The sequence below is a fragment of the Ceratotherium simum genome, chromosome 19 (assembly GCF_057802395.1).
Source record: "Ceratotherium simum simum isolate JZ-2026a chromosome 19, ASM5780239v1, whole genome shotgun sequence".
NCBI lineage: Eukaryota > Metazoa > Chordata > Mammalia > Perissodactyla > Rhinocerotidae > Ceratotherium > Ceratotherium simum.
Window position 1 is genome coordinate 20,218,214 of NC_141918.1, and position 26,721 is coordinate 20,244,934.

Here is a 26,721-nt window from a genome sequence, read left to right on the forward strand (position 1 = left end):
TTATATACAAGAGGAGATTTATTACAGGAATTGGCCCACATGGTTATGGAACCGAGACACCCCTTGATTTGCCATCTGCAAGAGAACCAGGAAAGCCAATAGTGTAATTCAACCTGAATTGAAAGGCCTGAAAATCAGGGGGCTAATGGTTTTTAAGTTCCCATCTGAGTCGGAAAGCCCAAGAACCAGGAGTGCTGATGTCTGAGGGCAGGAGAAGACGGATGTCTCAGCTCAAGCAGAGAGAGTGAATTTGCCCTTCCTCCACCTTTTTGTTCTATTAGGACCCTCAGCGAATGGGGTGATGCCCACCCACAGTGGGGAGGGCCATCTGCTTTACTCCCTTCACCAATTCAAATGCTAATCTCTTCAGGCAACACCCTCACGGACACACCCAGAAATAACGTTTTGCCATCTATCTGAGCATTCCCTAGCCTAGTCACGTTAACACATAAAATTAATCATCAGAATCCATTTATCCTGCACTTATCACTCCATGTCATGTACTTAACAAATATAGTGAGCATCTACGTCATGATAGGCTCTGTTTTAGACTCTGGGAGTACAGAAGTGAACAAACAAAATGATGTCCTTAACCTCACAGAGTTTGCAGTCTAGTGGAGAAAGTCAGACTATAAACAAGGAAATGCACAATATATCAGGTGCTAATAAGTGCTAGGGAGAAAAGTAAAACCAGGGAAAGGAGATAAGAAATGCAGGGGAAATGATAATATTTCATAGTTGTCAGGAAGACTTTATGAAGCTGAGGAAATGTTGAAGCTGTCTTGAAAGAAGTAAGGGAGCACAACAGACAGATGTCTGCAGGAAGATTTTCATTTTTTGGCAAATGGAAGATTAAGCTGAAAGACACTAAAATGGTGATGCATTTTGCAGGAGTGGGGAGAAACACAGCAGTCAGTTTGGCCATAACCAAGTAAGTGAGACAAAGAGCAAATAAGGGACAAGACAAAGAAAGTGGTGGGGGAGGGGCATCAGGAAAGAATTTGAAAGCAAAAAAAAAGATTTTGCTCCAAGTGAGGTGCTGATAGGGTTGAGACAGGAAAATGCATGATCTAGTTTATCTTTTAAAGGAATTACTCTGGCTGCTATGTTGAAAATATCTAGTAAATAAAAAACAGCTGAAACAGAGAGACCAGTCAGAATTCCAAGGTAATAATCTAATTGAGATATGACTGAGGGCTCAGCTAACTGGTTGAGGTAGAGGTGATGAAAAGTGGTCAGATTTGGGTTTATATGGAAAGGACAAGCCAACACATCCCAACTCATGCATCATTTGTGACAACAGTTTGAAATGCAATGAAAAGATGCTGCCCATCTCTTATAAAACTCAACCTCTTTAGTCATGGTAATAATAAAATACGATGTTAGCTTCAATGAAGAAGAAAAAATAAAAAAAGAGAACAAAGACACTTAATGTCTTCTACAATCTGGCCCCAAATTTTTCTCTCATCACTTATTTACAAATGTCTTTTTCCTCGACCTCCACTCCTGTTCTAGCAAATGACAATTGCCTCCTGAGCACACTGTGTATAATTTGGGGTTATACTCTTGACCAGACTCTCAGTTTTTCTTCTGCATGGAATGTCCTCCACGTATTAAGTTCCACTATTCTCTCAAGTGTATGAGGACTTCCCTAGCAGCCTGTGATCTCTTCCCATCTCCTAAATTTGCCATGTGTTTTAGTTAAAGAAATAGGACTAGATAATGAGGGAATCTGTTCCCAGTTCTGCCTGTTTGGAAAGAAAATGCCTAAAACTTGTAGCAATATGTTTCTCATATCCTCTTAAATCTCTCTTCTAACTCAAAGACCCAAGTCCTATACACAAATCAGAAAACAAAATTATTGTAGTGGAAGCAGACGTGGGAAGAATTCTGGTAGCTGTGCATATTGAAGAGTGCAGTTTTTCAGGGACTAGTGACTGCTGAGAGGAGGAGATAACCAGGAGACACAGGTAGGAGGAAGATAAACCTGTAATAAAGCAGAGGTGCACCTGCGAGTGCTTACTAGATTTTGGAATATGAACTGGGAAGAATGCATTAAATCAACCTATTCTTTGTGAATCTGAGAAAAAGATTAACCACGACTCATGAACGGGAGCAAAGCCAAGGACACTTTATTTACTTTGTATTCTAACAATCTGAGTTTTAATAAATCTTGCAGTATTCAATGGGAAAGAAAGGGTAGCCAGGGAACCAAAAATACCACATAGTAAAGTAGAAGAATACAGCATTTGGAGGCTCAAATAGCATATGTCTGAAAAAGATCTACTGAAAGATCGGGAAGAAGAGTTAAGGAAATTATTCAGCATGTGTATGTGAATGATATATTTATAGATATATTGTGCCTAGTTTTGTGTCTGACTTTTTTAACCTAATTTTTTTTCATGAACATTCAGCCAAGTTCTTCAATATTCTTGGGAAAAATAATTATTACTTGCCACATAATACGACATGTGAGGATGTTCCAGAATGCATTTACTATTCACTTTGTTTAACCATTACGTTGTTTCAGCTTTTCACTATAGCACATATCTTTGTAGAACATCTTATTTCTTTCACTGTTAGGAAGATTATTCAATATGGAATTACTAAGTCAGAGGAGAAAGGGTAAATGACTTAATAAATATTGATGGAACAATGTGGACATGTTTTAAAAATAATTTCACATATATTGCAATGGAATAAAGCTGGCAGAGAGAAAGAGAGAAAGAAAGAAAGAAAAAGAAAGGAAAGAAAAGGAAGGAAGGAAGGGAGAGAGAGAGAGAGAAAAAGAGAGAAAGAGAGAAGAGAAAGAGAGAAAGAGAGAAAGAAAGAAAGAGAAAGAAAGAAAGGAAGGAAGGAAGGAAGGAAGGAAGGAAGGAAGAAAAGAAAGAAAAGAAAGAGAGATGAAGAGAAAGAAAAAGAAGGAAGGAAGGAAGGAAGGAAGAAAAGAAAGAGAGATGAAGAGAAAGAAAAAGAAGGAAGGAAGGAAGAGAGAGAGAAAGAGAGAGAAAGAAAGAGAGAGAGAGAAAGAGAGGGAAGGAAGGAAGGGAGGGAGGGAGGGAGGGAGGGAGGGGAGGAGGAGGGAAAGAGGAACAGAAGAAAAGCCCAAGCTTTGGCTTACCCAGAAAAAAGAAGCCACCAGTTTCAGCAGCCTGAGACACTTCATCCTTGAATGAAACCATAAGTAGTGGAGGCTCAAAGATGAGGCAAAGGTGTGTCCACTTTGTGAAAATTCATTGAGTGTATACTCATAATTTGTGCACTTTTCTATAGGTATGTTATACTTCAACAAACCTCACAAAAAACAAAAGATAAGGAGTTTAGAATTTACAATTTTTCTTTGTATTGTGTTGCCTAACAAAATGCCTAAAGTAAACTCTATAATAAGGTACAGTAAAGCATATAAAAGAAATTTAAATTTTTATGATGGATCTGTTTCGGGGGTCCCATGACTACCCTCAAGGTAGGTGATTTGCCAGCAGGACTCACGGGACTCAATAGCAGGTTATACTCGTGGCTAAGATTTAATGCAGCAAAGGATATGGAGTAAAAGCAGCAGGAAAAGATATGTATCAAGCAGAGTCCCGAGAGGTCAGGCAGAGGCTCTTGAGTTCCTCCCCATCCAGAGCCCCACAGGACATGCTTTCTCTCTAGCATCGAATCATAGAGACACGTGCAGAACGTCTCTATCCAGGGAAGCCCTGTTTGAGTCACAGGGTCCAAGACTTTTATGAAGAGTTGGTCACATAGAGACATTCTGCTTTATAACCAGCCACGACAACTGAAACTCAGGAGCCCAACAATGAAATCAGGTGCACATCGTCAATCTTGATGCTTGTGCAAAGCAATCTGGACACCCTGGTGTGTCACAGTCCATTGCTCCCCAAGTACATAGCAAAAGCATCAGTCATGAAGGTAACCTTCATATGGTCACATTCCCAGTGGTTGGCCAAGAATTAATCATGGTTCTAGGCTCCCTAGGAGACATGCAAGGAGGGAGCACCTAGGCCTGATGTGTTAACTCTTTCTTCACAGGATCCCAATAATTTTAGATTATCCCCTTAACTGTAACCTCCTTTCCTGTAAACGTTCTGGTAATAAGACTGCAAGCCCTATTTGTGGGGCTTAAATGGACAGAAGTCAGTCTCCTAATTTCCAAATTTAGGCAGAGTTTTACTCTTCATGAAAAAAAAACAAAAACTCTCCCTTATGAATCAAGAGTAATATATTTGAAGAATAGACATTTATCAACTATCGAAAAATAAAAAGTTATTTTGAGGGGCTGGGGGAGGGCGAAAAGGGTAAAGAGGGACATTCATATGTTGACGTATAGAAACTAGACTTTTGGTGGTGAACACGATATAGTCTTATACAGAAATCAAAAACAATGATGAACACCTGAAATTTATGTTATAAACCAATACTACCTCAATAAAAAAAACTAAAAAATAAAAATAGTTAATACAGAAAACAGCCAAATAATATTGGTTTCTTTTTTTTTTTTTTTTTTTTTTTTTGCTGCAAAAAGCTTTATTGTTTCTATTTGGTCCACAGCTTGGGAGAGGGCTCCAGGGTGGTTAAAAAGCTACCTAGTGGCTGCAGGGAGAGGCTCAGGTAGAAGCTCTGACACCAAGGGGCTGCCAGAAGGGCCCCTCAAAGGCTGCTGGACTGCGGAGGCTCCTAGTCATGCTTGAGAGTGAGCCTTTCGAAGAGATACTCGCCCAGCCCAGCCTGGGGGCCAGCGAGCCTGTGAATGTTGGTCACGTGGTCGCCCATCTTCTTGATGAGTTTCACTTCCTCCTCTAGGAAGTGGTTCTCCAGGAAGTCACAAAGATGGGGGTCTGAGTGGGCAGAACCCAGAGCATGCAGATCCAAGAGGGCCTTGTTCAGATTCTTCTCCAGGGCCATGGCAGCTTCCACAGCCTGCAGGGTGTTGCGGCACTCATCCTGGGACGGCTTCTGCAAGTCCTGGAAGAGGGCGCGGCCGCCGGGCTGGTTTTGCATCTTCACGAGACGCTCCGCGCCCTCGCGCTTCTCCTCCGCCAACTCGCGGGAGAAGCGGCACACGCCCTCCAGAGCCACATCGTCGCGGTCGAAATAGAAGCCCAGTGAGAGATAAGGTGTACGAGGCCCGCAGATACATGTTGACCAGGCGGTTGACCGCGGCCTCTACTTCGGCAGAATAATTCTGACGAATCTCGGAGCTCACGGTTGATGGCAGTAAGGAGCTGAGCTCAAAAAATCGGTGTTGGTTGGTCCCGCCGGAGGTAGAGGATGGCTGAGCTGGTCCGAAGGCTACAACTGGAAGAGAGGTTGGAAGGTGGTCAGAGGCTGGAAGAAGGGGGCGTCCCTGGGTCTGTTCCGTCCAAACACTGTTGAAGCAAGAGACAGATCCGGGAGACGCCGAGCGCGCTGCCGGTAAGTTTCATTTTGCTGGAGTCCTTTCACCTTTTCGAAATGTAAGTGACCTGGGTTTGGATGAAAGTAGGTAATTCATTGTGAAGATGTAAAGTCATTTTATCAATTGAATACTAAATAGCATTCAGCTTCCCGTGTAATTGTGACACCTATCCCATTTCACAGTTGTTTTCTATCTTCTCATTAATTCTAGCCTTTGCTTATTTTTTCTACTTCTTCCGAAACCAAAGAACATAACATTTAAGATGTCTGTCACTAGTTCTCTTTTCCCTGCTCTTTGTACATATTCTCATTGCAACACATACACATGTACCTTACTTTGTTGCACTGGTTTCACGTCAGTCTCACCACTATACTGTCCTCTCCTCTGAGGCAAAATGTATGTCTTTTGTTTTGAAACTTCAACATCTAGTATAGTATCTGGTATGCAGTATGTAAACAACAATATACGTTGAATGAATCATGATTTTATTTATTTATTTATTTATTTATTTAGTGAGGAAGATCAGACCTGTGCTAACATCTGCCAATCCTCCTCTTTTTTTGCTGAGGAAGACTGGCCCTGGGCTAGCATCCATGCCCATCTTCCTCCACTTTATGTGGGATGCTGCCACAGCATGGCCTGACAAGCAGTGTGTCGGTGTGCGCCCGGGATCCAAACCAGCGAACCCTGGGAGGCCGCAGCGGAGTGCGTACACTTAACCGCTTGCGCCACTGGGCCGGCCCCTGAATCATGATTTTAAAAAACACATGTCATTATAAATTTGCCCAGACTGATAGAATGTACACCACCAAGAGTGGACCCTAATATAAACTATGGACTCGGAGTGATAATGATGTGTCAACGTAGGTTCATCAGTTGTAACAAACGTACCACTCTGGTGGGGGATGTTGACAATGGGAGAGGCTATGCATGTGTGGAGGCAGGGAGCATATGAGAAATCTCTGTATATTCTGCCCAATTTTGCTGTGAATCTAAAACTGCTCTAACAAATAAAGTTTATAAAAAAAAAATTAATCACAAATCTTTTAACCATATTAGAAGAGTTCTGCTACCATGTAAACTTAAGTTGAAACTAAGTTTGAAACTTAGACTTTAATAAAAATGGATTTTTCTTTTTTTTTTCTTTTTTTTTTGGTGAGGAAGATTAGTCCTGAGCTAACATCTGTTGCCAAGCCTCCTCCTTTTGCTGAGGAAAACTGGCCCTGGGCTAACATCCGTGCCCATCTTCCTCTACTTTATATGTGGAGGCTTGATAAGCATGGCTTGATAAGCAGTGCGTAGGTCAGTGCCTGGTATCCGAACCTGCGAACCCAGGCAGCCAAAGCGGAGCACACAGGCCAGCCCCCAAAAATGGATTTTATTTTATTTTTTTATTTTTATTTTTTAATTTTTATTTATTTATTTTCCCCCAAAGCCCCAGTAGGTAGTTGTACGTCATAGTTTAACATCCTTGTAGTTGCTGTACGTGGGACGCAACCTCAGCATGGCAGGAGAAGCGGTGCGTCGGTGTGCGCCAGGGATCCGAAGCCGGACCGCCAGCAGCGGGAGCGCACACTTAACCGCTAAGCCACGGGGCCAGCCCCCAAAAATGGATTTTAAAAGAGTTTGTAAAGTAAGTTTGCTCCACAATACCTCTTCTACTATTTCTCAAAATCATGTCCTTGTTTGAAATGCAATTCTCTTCGAAATCTACCACGTCATCAAGAAAACCTGTCCAAGCACTCAGGTTAAATTTGTGCTGTCTCAGAAACAGCAGTCAGTCTTCATAAAAAGCACTGCCAACGTATGTAATGGATGTAAGAAACTGCAGATTCATGCCTTTGAGCTAAGAAATTAATTGAATGCATCTCTGTTTTCTCTTTGATTGACTGCATAGGGCTAACAACCTACAAGACAAGAAAACATATGGCCAAGGAAAAAAGTGAGCCCCAGTTATGAATGCTTCTGGTAAAGGTCCTGTTAGGTACGGAGGAAATTTATGTGACTCAGTGAAGAATATGAAATGAGATTAATTTATCAAGAGTAAGCTTAAGAAATACTTTAAAAGATTTACAAGTTTTCCTGCACAAAACTTACTCAACTTCAACCTCTATTCAAATATCTCATGCTTTGGATTGAAGCTGATCATACCAAATGATCACAGAGCAAAGAAGATAAGACAGCCTCCAGAACAGATGGCTGTAGTATACTTTCCTCCATTTCCAGAAATTAGGCGTAGTATCAGAATTGAATATCCGCAATCCCTAAGCTAAAAGTTGTGTAACTTAGGATATAAGGCAAAGAAGGCACTGTTTGGATATAATATTTCCTCATTTCTCTCTTTGTTCATTCTCCTTAGATCTATGCCTTTTACATTCAGTCTGTTTGGTCTCCTCCTTGCCCCAGCCTGACCTCTATTTTTCAATGGCCATTCAACAAGCATTTATTGATCATATACTATACTACTCTATGTCTTGAAGATGAAATGTGAAATACTCTAAAAGACGAGGAAAATATGCCTTCAATGTTATCTGAAATCCCATTATTCAAGATGTTCATGCCAAAGAATTTAAGAAATGAAGAAACTCATGTTAGATGAAAAAATTTTTAAAAAGTTTGTAAACTAAACCAACCGCTGGCTACTATAATTAATAAAAAGAGAGAAGACAGAAAACCTCTAATTAAGAAACAAAAATGGACATTATCAAACAAAGGAAGTTAAAAAATATATTAGGCACAATTCTATGTTCATAAATTACAAATTTTCAATAAAATAGATAATTTTCTAGAAAGGAAAATCAACTCAAAATAGGTGAATTCCAATCCTAACAATGATGTTTAGGGGTTCTGAAAAAGTTGTCACAAGTTGAATTCCGTGAACGTTGTCATAACCAAGTAGTTTAAACTGCCAATATTTTAAACTGCTTTGGAAGAGATCATTTCCCCACTAAGTGAAATATTGCGTAGAATGAAAAGTGGGAATGATTCTCAATTCACATAAAGATGAAGAAGCTTGATATGAAAAAGCTCTAAATATAAAGCAATAGCAGGAAACACGAAGACAAAAACCAATAGTTGACTACAAGAAGTAAAAATATCTGAAAATACCTCAAAAATACCATTTATGGAATTAATACACAAAATTTAAACTGGAGACAATATTTGATGGATATACAAGACAAATGTGAAAAGTAAGGAACATTTACACATTAGAATGAAACCATTAACAAATGACATGAATAAGCAGAACCAAAAATGTCTATAAGAGGACATATAAATAAATAATGGGAATATATTCAGCCTTATTGATTATCAACTATATTAAAATTAAGATAATAAGATTAAATTTTTACCTATCGTATTAGCAAAGATAGTTTTAAAATCTCACTACCTAGTGAATACCATGGACAAGGGTGCTAGGAAACAAATGTTCTCATTCTGTTGTTAGAATCATAAATTGTACATCCAGCTTTTTTATGACAATTTTTCAGCATACCATTGGCATAACAACTCAATTTCTAGAAAATTGACTTAAACTAATAATTTGAGACATCCACAAATTGCAGCCAAAATGATATTTCTTGCAATATTATTTATAATAAAAAACATAAAATAAATGTCTAATAATAGGATACTGATCAGGCACATTACGGAAGCTATTAAATATCATGTTTAGGAAGAAAATGTCCATAATGTACTTTTAGCTAATAATAAGTTATGCAACCAGAGTGTAAAGCCAAATTTCAAAGAAATTATCATGTGTGCTGTGTGTCTGCAGAGAAATAAATCTTGCAAAATACATATAAAAAATATTAACATTGTCCCATCTTTGGATGGGATTACTTTTCTTTATTTTTGACATTTTCTCCAAAGAAAATACATTACTTTCATAATCAGGTTTTATACTAACAATACAATAATAAAAATAAGGGATTAAATTCAAGAAGTGAAATAGGAGAAAAATCCTAATTATAAAATTTGAAAGAACTGTGGTATTTCCTCTGGGATTCGTAGGTAAAGGGTTGACCGCTATCTTTCTGGAGTAATTGAGGAACAATTTTAAACTACAGCCAAGGGAATTGACCAGATTCCTTGTACAAAAACATTCCTGCTCCATGGCACTGAGTTGTGGACTTTTCCTTTGGGGGTGATTCATCTCTAAAGGAATCTACTGGCATCTATGAAACAGTTCATTGTTGTTTGAAGAGAAATAATAGAGAGACACACAGAGCAGGATATTAAAGAAGGACACAGCTCTACCCTCATTTTAAAGTTTCTCTAGTTTTTTAAAGGCTAATCCAGGGAAAGACAATTTTTTATTTCAACATTTGCCATCCAACACTAATATTTCAGACCAACATAAAGAGGAAAATGAAAGGAAGAAAAAAATGAGTCAAATATACATGATCTGCTGCAAATACAAAGAAAACTAAAAGTGGCTTGCCAACAAAAGAGATTTCCTAGAGTTAGGGACATTCTGAGCAAGTCTGTCATTAACAAATCTGGAGAGAGAGCTGATGTTAATCCTGTGGGTCTGTCGAGATCTCCTTTTCTCTGTGTGCCTTTTTTCCTCCACTGTTAAGTCTCCTTTAATTCCAAAGGTATGAAGAAAAAAAAACCAATTACCAAGAGGAAATGAGAATGGTGCTAAGAATGTTTTTCCTCCTTTGATCTTGATTAGTGGCTTTATGTGACTCAGTTATTTTTAGCTATTGGATTAAAGATACTTCATTTACATAATTCTCATTGAATATATTTTCTCTTTTTGTTTATAGTGCTTTAAACATAGTATATGATATTCACCTTGATAGAATATGTTGGAAAATTTATATGATAGTGAATATTGATTTAATATATAACACAAGCAAGCTCAAATTAGCCAAAAATTGCCTTATGGTAATTGAATTACACTTGATGATTTCAACTACAAAATAATGATGCCTTATTCTGTGAATCAGGTAATTCTTCAAAATGCCTACTTATTGATCAAAATAGAGGATTTTTTTAAAAATCAAACATGATTCCTAGCTTTTACATAACAAGCATGAACATTATTTTGGAAGCTAATGAGTTTTATTAGTCCAACTATTATATAAATTTTTATTGCCAGATATAGCTAAACATGTCTTGGTTATCATTTTCTAGTGCAAATATAAATAGGGGGGAATTTGCAAATGCTAACTTTAATAAACATATAAAAATAACCTGTTTAAAACAATTTTCTCATTGAAAGTAGCATAAATGTAATTTAAGTAGAATAAGCAGATGAAAACAAAAATAAGGTCTACTTATTTCTGTGCTATTCTCCACTTCAGACAAAACCCATTACTAACTTTTCAGCTAGGGAAAATAGGAAGTACAATAAAACAAAAATAGAACGCATTTTCTGGAAACTTTGGTGGTATTATTATTAAAATATTTGCAAAATCTTGAGATCAACCCATTGGGAAACAATCATTTTTCTCCATTTGCACCCTTGAGAATAAGAGACACACAATGTTATTGTGTCCTGCACAGCATGGTTACAAATCACAGACTGTCAAAATCAGAAATGCAGACTGAAAATAAAAAGCAAGAACATCTTGGAGTGGAGCCCGAGATTAAAATCAGAAGACCCTACACCTTGAGTTATGTTGCTCAGAGGGAAACCTGTGATTTCCGATCAATTTGAATAGGTTTTAAAATGATCTCTTCTGGACAAACTTCTTCCACGTGGGGCTCAGAAAAACAAACAGTAAAATTCAGTTAAGGTCATTCAGTGTTCTTTTGTTACTTACTTCTTACAAAATATTTGAAGCAGAATTTCACCTGAAATTTCCTTGTAAGCCTGTTAGCAAATAGCTGAGCCATACTCAGCATTTATCTGAACATCATGAGTCCACTGAGAGAGACTTCTACATATGCATCAACGTGTGAAACTGTGAAGAATGTAGTGAGGACCAGGCCATGAAGCAGGGAAAATACGGTCCTTGGAACCTTGACATGCTCAGTGAAATCTTCATCCGGTACTAGAATATTTGGGAGCAACATCTGATGAAGTAGCTGTCGCCAAGAGACATAGAGGTGCTTTCTATCTCTTTCTTTTCCTTTCTTCCACGTGCTTCTCCGAATCTGGGAGTTACACAGATACTCTCAAAGGAGAAGACACCATAATGACTTTAATAATATAGAAAAACGTTTTAAGAACTTTTTAAAAGATACTTGGAGAATAAGATGCCCAGTGATGACTGGGCTTACGTTTTGTTTCTAACATGGTTATGGAGTTTATACGCATTTCTCTTAGATAGATATGTCTAGTAGACAAAAATAAGCTGTCTCACATATATCTACAGGCAACTTTTCTATACTATTTTTAAAAAATGTTGGGAAAGAGTGACTTTCTATAAAAAGGAAACATCAGGTGTTTTTAAAGGTCAAATTTGATTTTCACAACACCAGAATATCCTTAACCATATAAAGAACTAATTGCAAGGGAATGTTTTATGCTATTAGAATCATAGTGATTCTATATTTGGAAGAGAACACAAAATTATTTGGTCCATGTTAACGTTTTTCAAATTAGGGTTCATCTACATCTTTTAGGTCTGCAGTTCACTGAAAATCTAAAAAACAGATATTCTTAACCACCTGAATGAGCACTTAGCATGCAACTGGAAAATCTTAAATTACAGTTTTGTTTACACTCATGAAAGTGTCAACAACTAGTCTTTTTAATGGCCAAAAATATCAAAGTCCCTAATAGTATAGAGAAAGGAAATGGGAGAAATGAATAACTACACAGTAAGGATAAGATAAAAATTAAAAGAATTCCTGTCTTAATCATTAGTACTGTATTTGTGTTGCTTACAGCAATTTCATTTCAGCAAAAATACATCATTTATTATCACTTGAAATTAGTTAAATTAATCTGAGCTTGATGACTTGCTAAGAGATGATAAAAACCCAAGAAACCTTTAGAGGATCCCATCACATGTCAGAATTTACTGACAAGGAGAGAAGATTCTTGGACAGAAATGTGTAGTAGAAGACAACACCTTAGTGTTTCTTCTCCACTCTATCTCATTCCCCCAGTCCAAGTAAGAAGCGGAATAAGAGAGCCCTGCTCTGATATTTGGGGCAACATATCCCAGAAAGTAGGAGAGCATCTTATTTCCTAATTAGGTGCTTGATGGGTTGCAGAAAGCCACTTGAGATTAGAGCAGAGCAATGGAGATTTCTCTGGAGTTTGGAAATGAATGGAGACAGGTGCTTGGCACAAGATGGGATGACTCTGAAGGGTAGAGACTGATTGAAGTGCCCTTGATGGTTAAATCAGTTTAGATGGCATAATTGAGAAAAGCCTGAAAATTCAGAGCTTGACAGAGTGAGATGGTGAACTTTCCTGGGAACCAAGTGGACACTCAGAAGTTGGTAGGGCTAGGATGATATTGAAAGAATTCTGCTAAGACACCCTAGGAGTGTTGTTCCCGAGAGTGGGCATTGGGAAATCTTTGGACGTGAATTATCAGCATCAGGGAACGGTAAGTGATGTGTAGCAGTCGGGTAGGACTTTGTCCTTTCCTTCTAAACACCATCTCCCATGTCCCAGACCCAGAGGAAAGAGGAGCAGCAGAGGTGAGGAGCAGACCATGAAGCAGGGAAAGATAGAACAGAACACACTCCCTTCTCTGTGAGGTCTACAGTACTGCAATTCAGGACTAAATTGGAGGAGGAAGCAAAAATATTTAATCCAATTAATATCAATTAATATTTAATCAATTCGTGTTAAATTATGATATGATTTAATTTATGTCAATTTATTTAATTAATACTGAATTAAATAAGAGGCTGAGGTTTTTGTTTAGCTTTGAATTGGATGTATACATATGTATATTTCCTTTCAGGCTCATTGAAAAACATTTTTAAATAACTTTTAAATAATTTTAAAATTACAGAAAAGATGCAAGTACAAATAATTTTTTCCTGAATCATTTGCAAGTAAGTTGCTGATGCAATGTTCCATCATCCTCAAATACTTTAGCATGTAATTTCTATAAACAAGGACTTTTGCTACATAACCATAATACAGCTATCAAAATCAAGAAATCCGTAGTAATACATGGCTAGCATCAAAACTTCAGATTCCGCTCAATTTTTCCGGTTGTCCCAATAATGCCCTTTATAGGAAAAAGATCCAGTCCAGGAGCACACATCACACTTAGCTCTCCTGTCTCTTTAATGCCCTTCAATCTGGGAGAGTTTCTCTTTGACTTTCATGACTTTGATACTTTTGAAAATTATAGGCCAGTTATTTTACAAAATGCTCTACAATTTGGGCTTGTCTCATGATTCCTCATGATAAGGTTCAGGTTATGTATCTTTGGCAGGAATATTACAGAAGTGATGCTCTGCTCTTCTCATTGGACTCTATCAGGTGGTACATGATTTCCATTTGTCCCGTGACTGTGATGTTACCTTTGGCCATTTGATTAAGGTTGCATTGGACTTTCTATTACCTAAAACTGAGATCATTCTAACACCTGAAAGTGACTGTAAAAATTATGTCCAATATGCCATCAAGGGCTAAGAACGGAAATCCCATGTAGTCTGTTAAAAGGTAATAGTGAAAGCTAGAATAAAGGCATCCTCTATTGGTACTCTGTAAAGTCAAAACAAATCAAGGCAAATCAAAGCAATTCAAGCCAAAAACAGGAGATATTTGTTTGGGGTTTAATTTTATAGTGTTATAAGTATTGAAGATTTATATCTGGTTTATATTTTGTTTTATGGGTATACTTATTTAAATAACACTAGTAACATCACAGTTAAAATTACTTTTGAGTACTGAGATCTGTGAGAACGTGTCTTTAAGTGTCCATACGTAATCCAAGTTTAGGGGAAAATAAAAACAATGAACTATTAAAATCCATTCATATTACATACAAAAAATGTTCCAGAAAAGTGGAGGGACTACTCCACTTTTTTCCACGGGTTTTCTCATGGCAGATCCAGATGCCAAGCCAAATCTCACAGCTCAAAGCCTTATTCTCATTCACCCAAAAGGCAATCTACTAGTTGTGCCAAGTTTCCTCTTCTCTCTACCTCCCAAGGTTGGAATAGGTAGTAATAATCATAATCTTAATAACAACAGCAACATGTATTGACTACATACTAGGCCAGAAATTAGCCTAGGCATTGTATGTGTATCATTTCATTTCCTTCTCACAATCCTATGAAGGATGTCTTAATTTAAAATGTAAGGAAACTGGGACCGGCCCGGGGTCATAGTGGTTAAGTTCACTGCTCCGCTTTGGTGGCCGGGGCTTCGCAGGTTCGGATCCGGGGCACAGATGTACGCCCTTCATATCAAGTCATGCTGTGGCAGGCGTCCCACATAAAGTAGAGGAAGATGGACACAGATGTTAGCCCAGGGCCAATCTTCCTCAGCAAAAAGAGGAGGATTGGCAATGGATGTTAGCTCAGGGCTAAACTTCCTCACCAAAAAAAATAAAAGTAAGGAAACTGAGGCATGAAAAACTAAAAGGAGTTTACCCAAGGTCACGTGATTTCTAAGTGGTAAAATCAGTACAGTAGATCCCCTCATCTGTGGGGGATATGTTCCCAGACCCCCAGCGGATGCCTGAAACCACAGATAGTACTGAACCCTATATGTATACACTGTTTTTTCCTAACTAACGGCTAACGGGCAGGTGGCTTATACAGCGTGGATATGCTGGACAAAGGGATGATTCGTGTCCCAGGCAGGAGGGACCTGGACAGCTTGAGATTTCATCACGCTACTCAGAATGATGTGCAATTTGAAATGTGTAAGTTGTTTATCTATGAAACTTTCCGTTCGGTATTTTCGGACCGTGGTTGACCACAAGTAACTGAGACAATGGAAATGGAAACTGCAGTTGAGGGGGGACCACTATATAGGAACAGGCAGTCAGGCTCTAGAGCCAGTGTTCTTAACTGCCATGCCACACTGCCCCTCTGCCTGCCCTCTTGAATTTTTCTCAGATAGTTCTTAGTGCTCTGTGTTGAAATTATCTCTGTGTGTGTGTGTGGTTTTTTTCACTTCTCTCTCTTACTTGAGTATAAACTCCTCAAGGATAGGAATTATCTTTTTCACTTTTTTATCACATGTCTAACATGATGTTGGACACAAGGAAGGAGTCAGTATATTGTACCTGAATTAACTAATTCAAATGATTGAATGAAGGGAGGAGGAAAGAATGCTAAATGCAAAAATCAAGATGAAGCTGGATGTTAAGAAGTATGAAATCTAACCTCAGTCACAAAAGCTTTTAATTTGTGAATAAATCTGAAGGGCCAAATGAAGGTTAAAGTTCCTAAATCCTCTGCAGGAGATGGGTGAGGGCCTGAATCAGATGATAGAAATGTTAAACGCCATAAAACAGATACAGAAACAATGGCTCTAAGAAAGAAACAGTATGAATGAAGTAGGAGATGGTGAAGTGACTTGACAACAGGATTAAGAAATAAGTACAATGATTGGTTTTCCATTGCTCAGCATCAACCTGGAGGAAGGCTGAATAGCTCTGAGGACTTCTGGACATGATACAGATTACATGTGAACCTATTGGAATGGTGAAGACCACAACTACAAGATAAATAAGCCTATTGTTTTGTTTTGTTTTGTTTTTTTGTGAGATCAGCCCTGTACTAACATCTGCCAATCCTCCTCTTTTTTTTGCTGAGGAAGACTGGCCCTGGGCTAGCATCCATGCCCATCTTCCTCCACTTTATATGGGACGCCGCCACAGCGTGGCTTGACAAGCAGTGTGTCCATGTGCGCCCGGGATCCAAACCGGCGAACCCTGGGCCGCCCCAGCGGAGCGCTAGCACTTAACGACTTGTGCCACCGGGCCGGCCCCAAGCCTATTGTTTTAATAGCATAGATTTGACAATATATTCAGTCAAAATATGCAATCATATCAGGCTGGTAATTTGTCTAAACTGATCTAATTGGTTTGCTGATTAAATGAACTTGAAAAGTTTTTGAACAAACTTGGGTGCATACAAATCTAGTCAGAATCAACCAATCCAAGAGCTAGTATTTATTGACCATATCTGTGGACTAGCACATCATTAAGTAAATTAACATACCTTTTGAGGAATCTGTGGCTTTCAGCAGGTGTTTGGCTACTGGCAATAAGTGATTATATCACTACTAAACACTCTGTACAGTTACTGCTTTACTTAACTGATAACATAAAAAAATGCAGAAAGGATGAAAGAATAATTATTGCATTCTAGCAAAACTCTGGCTCAAAAGCAAATTTTAAAACACCCAGTTTAAAAGCCTACTGGCAAACTGTTTGGAAGTGTGTTGAATCCCGTTCTACATAGCACTGCTCATGCAGCTGAAAGGAGGAAATGGGTTGAGTTATTACAAGTTAGAGAGATGAAAATAAAAAAGAAAGCAGGTCACATAAGCTGAAACGGTCCTTTGAGGAGCTTGCCGCAGAACACATGAGGTCTGGGTGGGAAAATAAAAACCCTTGCCAACTGTGATTAAATCTAAAAACAAAATAAATAGCATAGGAAAATACAGCCTACATTATTAGATGGCAAATAGCAGATTCTTTCCAAAGAGCAGAGGGACACACTTTCCTCAGCTGAACGGCTGCACCAGTGGTTTGCAGGTTTGGGATTAGGTCAGGGAAAAGAACCGCCTTGGGATCTGACCACCCAGTGACGCTCAAGCAGCTGCAGCAATGGATCTGAGGACCTTGTTTCAGTGGCTCTTTAGTTGGAAAAGACTAATTAGTGAGGACAGTCAGAGACAGGAATTTAATGTGAAGCTTGGTCAAGCCCGGGGTCACTTTTCCTGAAGTGGAAAAATTTCACATCAAAGAATAAGTTTCAACATTTTTTGTTTCTTTGGCTAGAAAGACAGATCATTATCCCATCGGCACCAACACCTTCAGTAGAAATATGAAGATTTGTTTTTCTATTAAAGATGCATGAGTATGTTGTTTTTCCTTTGAAAGTACCTGCCTTTGATGACAAAGTCTGTACCTTTCTTTAAGTCTGATGACAGCCTAGGCATTGGCATGGGCAGGTAGCTTCTATAAATATTTGAGTGATTCCCCCGGTCCTCAAATTATTGCCACTGGATGGAAAGGAAATATTGATGGCTAGAGTTCTCCCCAGAAATCACTGAAAGGCAGTGGCTCCTCCAGAGAAGTCTGTCCGAGTGTAACATAGGGATTAATGTCTCTATTTTCAGGCCTGAAAAGCAGACTGTGAAAAGGCTGAAAGAAGGGCAGGGCCCATCATTCCTGCATTATCAATTCACCCGCTATGGGTAGGGCATGTAGGCACAGCATTGCACTAGACTGAATTTCAACCCCTGACTCCACAAATCACCCAAGGAGCTTGTGCCTGGTGGTTCTAGCTTTTCACTGCTGTAAGAGAGAAGCAGCTACTCATTTATTTTCATGTTGATGGAATGGTAAGTGAATCCACTTAGCCAAGTGTGCTTGGCTTTTTCTTTTCTGATTTCAGTGTCTAAGAGGATTAAGCAAACACAATCTACAGGGAGCTAATAATCATCCCAAGAATATTCTTCTTAAATATGCTCAAAATAACACAATATGCTGCATTTTTTGCGCGTGTTGTTTAATTTACATAATTTACATAAATGACTCCCACTACTCAACAGTTCTGAAATTTGCTTTTTGGCATTCAACATTGTGTTTTTGAGATCTGTCCGTGTTGATACTTAGCCTGACCTGGCTGTCTAGCCTGCTGACAGTGGGGCAGACCTGACTTTACTAAACGATAACTGGGGGGCCAGCCCGGTGGTGTAGTGGTTAAGTTCGGTGCCCTCTGCTTCGGCGGCTCACAGCCCAGGGTTAGCGGGTTCAGATCCCAGGCGCAGACCTACACCACTCATCAAGCCATGCTGTGGCAGCCACCCACATACAAACTAGAGGAAGATTGGCACACATGTTAGCTCAGGGCCAATCTTCCTCAAGAAAAAACGGGGAAGATTGGCAACAGACGTTAGCTCATGGCCAATCTTCCTCACCAAAAATAAAAAGATAATTAGGTGTCATAATTCCAAACCAAGAAAGTCACCTCTACAACAAAGGTAGCCAGATGCCCAAATTCCAAGGCAAAGTTTCCAGTGAGATATGCCGTTGAAACCTTCCCCAGCCATTGTAGATATCACCAGCTGATCAGTTGCACTCTGAGACTTTGCTTTCCTAATGTGAAACGGAGATGATTTGGGATGTTTCAGCTTTAAAAGACCTACCACATTTTTCCTCCCTTGAACCCTATCCATCCAAGTTTAGATGCTGTGTTGGATTGGGCCCTGCCTTGCAATAAAAATAACTTCCATTCAGCACTCAAGTTTTGGTCTTTGAGTTTTTATTTTCTAGCTCTGGTTTATTCTACACGCTGTACAATAGTCCTTTGTATGAATCTTTCAATATGTATTTTTCTATTTACCTACTGATGGATATTTAGGGTTGTTTCTACTTTTTTCTCATTACTATTACAAATAATGCTGCACTGAAAACTATTGCTCATGTCTTCCTGTATATAATACCACAATGATGTGATAACAAGATCAGCCCCAACAATCAAAAGAAGTTTGTGTCACTTATTCAGTTAAATACTCAGCCAACATTAATGTTTTACTCTCTTAAACAACCACCCCAACCCTTTTACAGATCTTCAATATCACACTGCCAAATATTCTTTTGAATAAATATTGTGAGTTGCCTTGTTTACAAGTATATATGGTTGACCTCTTTTCAAATGTGGGTCTTCAGTTTTTTCTTTCAAAGTTTATTTCTTGTGAGTATACACGTTCTCTATCCTGTGGATCACCAAGAAATTTCTGAACCCATGTGTGTATGAAGAGGGTAGGGGAATATAGATCTTTAATTTACTCAGCCATTTTTTTGAAAGTGTCTAATTTTGATGTTTAAGAAAATAAAGTATGGTCATCCCCACCCCAAACTAAGCATTCTTCTTCTTGCATTGCAATTCTTTAAAATAGCAAAGTTTGGGGGGTTTGTTTCTTGTTGTTGTGTTTACAATTCTACAATTTTTGGCCTTTTTCATGATAAAATATATTTGGAAGTGGAATTTTTGATACTAGCATATGGATATATTCAAATTTAGTAGATACTACCAAAGTAGCCTTAAAGTTTTGGTCTCATTTATTCTCTTAACATCAATGAATGAGAGTTTCCATTTTCCTTGCTCGTCACCAATAGTAGGTAGTTATACAGTTTTACCAATGGGAAGCAATAGAAAGGTATTTCATTGTAATTTATTTTGTAAGCTGTTATTATTAAGAAATCTAGAGATCTTTTACATATGTTTATTAGCCATTCAAAGCCTGTGCTTATTTTCTATAGGTTGCTTTGTCTTTCTGATATTATTTTGTAGAAGATCTTTATTTATTTTGGATATTTACCATTTGTGATCTAAGTTGCAAATCACTTCTACAAGTCGACCATTTGTCTTTAATATTGCTAATGGTCTTTTGAATTTTCAATTTTGATGTGGTTAAATGCATCCACTTTTTTTTTGTGATTTGTATTTTATTGTGAATTTATTAAAGTATCATAAAGATATTTTCTTCTAATAAATTTAAAGTAAATTAGATGTGCTGTATATGTCAGAGAGAGAGAGAAAGAGACGGACAGACAGAAGGACCAATAGATGAATAAGAAAATAACTTCATTCCAGAAGGGTCAAGACAATTGCATCATTTTATGAAAATGAATGTTTCAATATATCCTCAGTTGCATTGAATATCACTGATATTTCTTTTATTTTTCTTCCATTTGATAGTCAAATTGATGTTTCAAATATATTTACATTTATAATTAAAATAATTGAAATTCTTTTTACATTTATTGACTGCATTTTTTCTATGTGAATTTTGCTTGTCTATTTTCACTGAGACACGTGTTATTTTTATTTTGTAATATACTTTATAACAAGGGTCTTGCATCTTCTTTCTTTAAATAATTTCTGGAAATATTTGTTTAAAATGATTTTTGGAAGTCAGAAATCTTTTATTTTATATTTTCACATCTGTTTTCCTTATTGATTTCTTCCATTGCCTTTATTAGTTTTATTTATTTTGGGATCTTAGATTTACAGAACTGGTTATTTTATGCCTCAGTTTAAGGCACGCTATTATCTCCATGTAATGCACTGCTCTTATTTTATTTATCCTCACTCTCATCCCCCATGGACACTCAGTCTTGCATGCTTGAAAATTATGGTGGCCTCTTTTGTGTACGTACGTTTTTAATTTTCAGAAACAAAATCCGTCTCATTCTGTTTCTTTTATAAAAATCTCTTATCACTCTAGAGCTGATTAAGTATATCCTAGGTTTGGTCCTGATCTTGAAAGGAATATGCCTAAGTTTTTGATATATTAAAAATAGAATTTAGCAAGTCAAGAACATTCCTTCTATTACTAATTTTCTGAGAATGCTAGTTTTTTAATTTTATCAATGATTTTTTTGTAGCCATAAAATGATCATGTGTAATTTTACCTTTAATCCATTTACATGAGGAAATACATAGATAGAATTTCTGATATTTATTCAGTAACTTGACAATAATAAATTATTTTTTAAATATTGTTATATTCATGTAGTTAATATTTTATTCAGGATTTTTACATCAACACAAATTACATTAGGCTCCAGTTTTATACTTTGAACTATCCCATCTCTTTTAGAATCAAGGTTACACTAATCTCATAAAATGAGTTTTGTAAAACCTTGTTTTAGATGAGATTATTCCTTGAAATTTTAGTAGAACTCACCCATAAAACTATCTAGACCTTGAACTTTTTGCAGGGAGGAGTAGAGGGAAGATTTTTATTAGTATTTTGGTTTATTTATTTAATGATTATTAGAATATTCAAGTATTCTATTCCTCATTGTCCTAATTTTGGAATTTTATTTTTTATTTATTATCCATTTCATGTAGGTATTAGCAGTTTACTGAATAAGTTGGACCTGGTAAGGTGTAGGGAGAAAAAACTTTATCTTTTCCTGACCATTGCCTTTATACACTCTGCTGAATAGTTTGTCACTCTTCCAGATAAAGTCTTGTTTTTTTCTTGTACCACTCAATACATATTATCAGTTACAGTCAAATCTAATCAAATCTTCTCATTCCATTTGAAACTTGCCTCCTTGCTCAGTTTAGGTCTGATGTAGTTTCTTCTCTTTCTTCTTCAGAATCCTTTTCTTCTACTTTTTCCTCCTGTAATCACTACGTTGATTCTGATCCCACCACAGATGAAGGGACGAGGATGAATGGAGAGAGATAAGGGCAAAAGATCTTCCTTGATCAGCATTGTCGTCATCTGTTATCAATGGCCTCTAAGTACGGCTAATGTTGACTATTTGTGGAGCACTTACTTAGGGGGTTCATTTAGGACCCATTTCTGAGGATCTGTTTCTGAAGTGTCACCACCTACAGTTTTCTAATATGGGACATTCTGTCTCTGGCCAGCATGTTATGACTCTTTCCTCAGCTACTGGTGATACCGAGCAGTGGGCTCGCTCTGCTTGCAGCAATCTGAGCCAATTAACCACAACGAGTTAGAGATGGAGAAACGAGGTTTAACTAGATTAGCCAGCAAATCGGAAGACAGGTGACTAATGTCTCAAGGCCCCATCTTCAAGGATTATAGAATTTTGAGGTAGTTATATACGAAAAATGGGCAGTAAGGAGGGGGTTCAGAAATGTACATGACAGACTCCAGGATCTCCATTGTTCTTTTCTCCTGTTGATGATGATGAATATACTGCAGGTGCTCTTTCTTCCTGGAGGCCCTCTTATTCCCTGGAAAAATTCACTAAAATTGTTAAGAATAAAGCTATCAGAATACCTCAGCAGGGGTAGGTGCACAGGATCACGGCAGAAAATCATGAGAGCATGCAGCAATTTATAATGATCACGTGCTAGAAAGGTTTCAACTAAGAAAGGGTTATTTAGTGTAATAAGATGGCCTCACTTATGTTCACTTACACTGGCTTCTGGTGTATACCTCACACAAACTCCATCACTGGGGATCTCTCACCCCTTCAGGCTTTCCTCTTGGAATGAAGGAGCCTAGAAGAAACACATATTCACCTCAGGATTCCTTCAAACTCTATAAAGACTGTTATGCAATATTGGCTCTGCCATCACAGGTCTGTCCTCATCACAGTCTCTAATCTTTAAAATATTTTTCCAGAACAAAGTGAATTACTAACCCTATGTTCCCCAATTCCAAGAGACACCCAAATCAAATTCCCCAAGTAGTCTTAAAGAACCCATCATTTGTTTGGAAGTGCAGTGAAACATAATATCACTCCAATAGTTCTCAATTTAAAGAAATTCTTTCTCGCCAATCTTTTACTTTCGCATCACTCTTACTTCCCATGTAGTCAGGATCTGAGAATGAGCTAAACAACTGAAGAAAAAGTGGTTTGACAAGCTCTTACCATGTTCTACACTGAAGGTACAGCACCGATTGTTCTGCTTAGGGTCGCTGCTGAAACTCTAAGAAGAAAGGGTAAGTACAATGCAATAGCTTGATGCATAGGTTGGCTTAATTTATTTGTGTTTGTTAGTAATGTCCTTTATTATGTTAGTAGCTCTCATGATTATTGTTATTTCCTTTTCTTTCATTCTGTGTTTTATCTATATCTTCTCTTTTTTTAGATTGGTTTTACCAAAGATTTTTTTCTCATTAGTTTTTTTTAAATTTTTTATTTTGTTAATCACTTTTCACTTTTATTCCCTATTTCAGACTAGTTTATTTTTTTGTTATCTCTATTTTTACTTTTTTGCATTTACTCTCTTGCTCTTTTTCTATATTCTTGAGTTTAGCTAATATTTTTTTCAATATTCTCTGTGTTTGGTAACATTTTAAAAGATATAAATTTCTAAGTTCTACTTTGGTTAAATCTCACAAATATTGATATGTAGTATTTTTATTGCATTCAGTATTTCATAATTTCCCATGAGTTCCTCTTTAATAAAAGCAATGTTTATTTTAGGTTCCAAATATAGGAGATTTTTTTAAGGCTGCCCTTTTTCAAATGGATTTCTAACTTTATTGAATTATGGTCAAAGAACATAGTCTTAATGTAACGCTGATTCTTTAGAATATATTGGGGCTTCTTTTGCAGCCTTGTATATGGAGTCTCCCATGAATGAATTAAAAGAATCTGTATTTTCGGTTGGATGTACATATTTACATAGAGCTAATATTTTCTTATTGTGTTACCCAAATCTACTATATTAAGAGTTTTGTTTGCTAGATCTCTCAACTTAAATCACAATTTTTGATACACCTAATTCTCCTTATTCTGGCCATTGTTGCTGTATATGTTTTTGGGTTGCACTGATATTCTGCAAATTATGTACGTGATTGCTATATATTCTTGATTTAAGATTCCTTTTACCAATAAATAACACCCTTCTTTATTCCTATTACATTTCCACCTTAATCTCTACCTTCTGTATGACTAAAATAAATATTTCACATTTCATTGACTTCTTTCTTATCCTTCTTCTTCATATCTTTGTTTAAATGTCACCTTTTCAACAAGTCCTTTCCAAGCCCCTGTTTTAACCAGTTGCAATCCCCTGGGCTGCCTACCCCTCCTCCCCGCTTTGCTTTCCCATAGCATTTGTCACATTCCAATATATAAATAGGATTTAACTACTCATTTTGTTTGTTATCTGTCTCCCCTCAGTTTAAAGGTCAAAAATATCCTGAGCAGGTATTTCGTGTCTGTGTTGCTCCTTCTGTATCACAGCACCTGGAAGAGGAGCTGACACTTAGAAGGCGTTCCATGTGCATTTGTTGAGTGAATGCATAAATAAACAGCTCCATATCCTTTTGTTTTAAATGCACGTCTTATAGATAATGGTGTCAGTTATTTGCATGTTTGTTTGAAGCTCCCCTTCCCACACTTCTGTATTCTGCTATGTGTTGGAGGGGGCTGGGAGTCTGCAAATGATATTTCCTGGGATCTCTTGCCAACTGGCTTCCTGTCAAGTTCTGCTAATGCGAGTCCTGATAGGAATTTGTAAGGTGGAGGAGGGGAGAAGTAGGTGTTGCTTCCTGTTTCTGGCAGAGTCTTCAGCGGTGCAGCAGCAGAAGCAGTGACAGAGCAATAGTGTCTGCAGCACAACCACCCATGACAGCATTGGTGCCAGCCATAGTGCAGGCCGTGGTTCCAGTCCTGGCCAAAGGGGCAGCTCTTGGGTGGATCCTGAACGGGATGTGACAACACCTCCAGCAGTTCATCAGCAGGCATAGGCGCTTGGGCTCCAGCACAGAAGTGTCAGCAATCTTTTGATCTTTGGATATCAACTCTTCTTCTTTTTTGCCTCTGCTGATCGTCTTCTGCATTTTGCTCATCCAACATCTGAATAACCAATTCTCTGTATTAAATCTCCTCTAAATTGTTAGAATTTTTTTCCTTGATGGGCTCTTGACTAATACAGCAACATACTGCAAAATCTTATTTTAAATCCAATCTGTGTATCTCTATCTTTAGATTTTCGAATTGAACTCACATTTATTGAAATTACTCTTATAATGGGATTTTCTTCTGTATGATGCTTAGTGTTCCATATTACCATATTTTCTTCATTTTTTCCTCTTTCCCTACTTTATATTAGAAAAGTTGAATTTCTTTAGCTGGTTGAAAGTTATATTTCATGGTTTCTAAAATGCATGTATTTTATAATTCCATGTCTTGACAATCATGGTGGGTCTGAAGTCTATGGTGTTCTATGATCGCCATTGGCAGGCAGTAGTTATGACCAGTTGTCATTCCCTGAGCATGCAGGAATATCAGAAGTGCCAGCATCAACACCTACAAAATGGGTTTCAACAGTGTGGAAGAAAATTCTAGCGAAAACAGTGGAGAATAGAATATTTTTAACCCTAGGAACCGAATGATATGGGGAAAGAGGTTGATGGGGCTGGTTAATTGGACATACTTAGCAACATTCCTCAGCAGAAGTCTGAAGTAGGCCTGCTCTGCTTGCAATACACAGTAGTTTTACTTCTACAAATTCTTTTAAAAATATTGCATTATCACTCTTTATGGCACAGAGGATTATTTTGTGTAGAAAAGCACAGACATCAATGATGCTAAGTTAAAAAATCATTTAGAAGAGCTAGACTCTGTAAAGAAGTTTTAGGAATATGTTAACTGGTTTTATTTTGGTTTTTCTTTTTATATTTTCCTAAGAATGATAATGTCTAACAGAGCTCTTTCAATATAAATAAAAATTCTAATTGATAAGAAAGCATTGTGTCTTGATTGTCAGCTCTTTTTCATAGTTGGCAGCATTTTTTTCTTTCATAATTGTAAATGAAATAATGGTGCATTTTACAATTGTGGCGTCTTGAAGTCTATGTAAAATAGCAGACATATTATTTTTGTTTTTGTGTTATTATGGCTAATTAAAGCTCAAATTTGCATTTATTTTATTTTTAGCAATCAGTTTCTTAAATTGATGTCTGTGTATTTTCTTTAAATTATTCTCAGCCCCCACCGATTTTCAACATCCCTCATATCCCAAATCACGTTAGTATCATCTGGAATTTAAATTCTGGATTTTTATGGAGTTTGTTTTTGTCTGTTTATTATTTTCACTTATGAAGGCAATAATAACATTTGCTAAGCTATAACTCTATAATGTCACTTCCTTCTAGATTTATTTCTCTTTTTGCTAAAGTTCTTTCTCCAAAATTAATTTCAAAAGTGGTCTTTGTGTGGTAAATTTTCTGAGGTTCATTTATCTAAGTCTCAAAAAATAAAGATATTTCACTTTCATAGCAAAATATTATTTATTTGAAAAAAATAGACAAAGTATTTTTCATTCAATACTTTTCTCCCATGTAATTCTTCATTGAGTCTGGAAATAACTTTTTCCCCATACCACTTATCACATAGAAATATCCTTTCAAAATTGTTTTGTAATGCTTCCATTAACATATACTTAATTCAGAGATACATCAATGCATATTCCGTTCCATTTTTCTGCACATTGATTATTTTGTCAGTACCATACCATCAATATGGTATATCCTTTAGAGCTCTGAAGGAGTGACATATGAGATTACTCCATTACAATATCTCAAGATGTCAACTACCAGTTCTAGGTCGTCTTTCCTTCCCTTGCAACCATTCCCATCTTTACTTGTGGAGGATAACTCCCAAAATACAGATAGCTAAATTCCACAATATCTCACTGTACAATATCCTGTAAGATGTAAGACTAAAACAATGAAGAAAAACAAA

The 26,721-nt window shown here is 37.3% G+C and overlaps 1 protein-coding gene across 1 annotated transcript; it reads right to left on the bottom strand.

Annotated features, from left to right (window-relative positions):
• Positions 1 to 4,488: 4,488 nt before the first annotated feature.
• Positions 4,489 to 24,720, bottom strand: LOC101396608 (uncharacterized). The gene is given in 3 exon segments (XM_087443732.1): positions 4,489 to 5,118; positions 5,120 to 5,412; positions 24,372 to 24,720. Coding segments are annotated over 3 exon segments (1,080 nt in total). The 3' UTR covers positions 4,489 to 4,680.
• Positions 24,721 to 26,721: the final 2,001 nt, after the last annotated feature.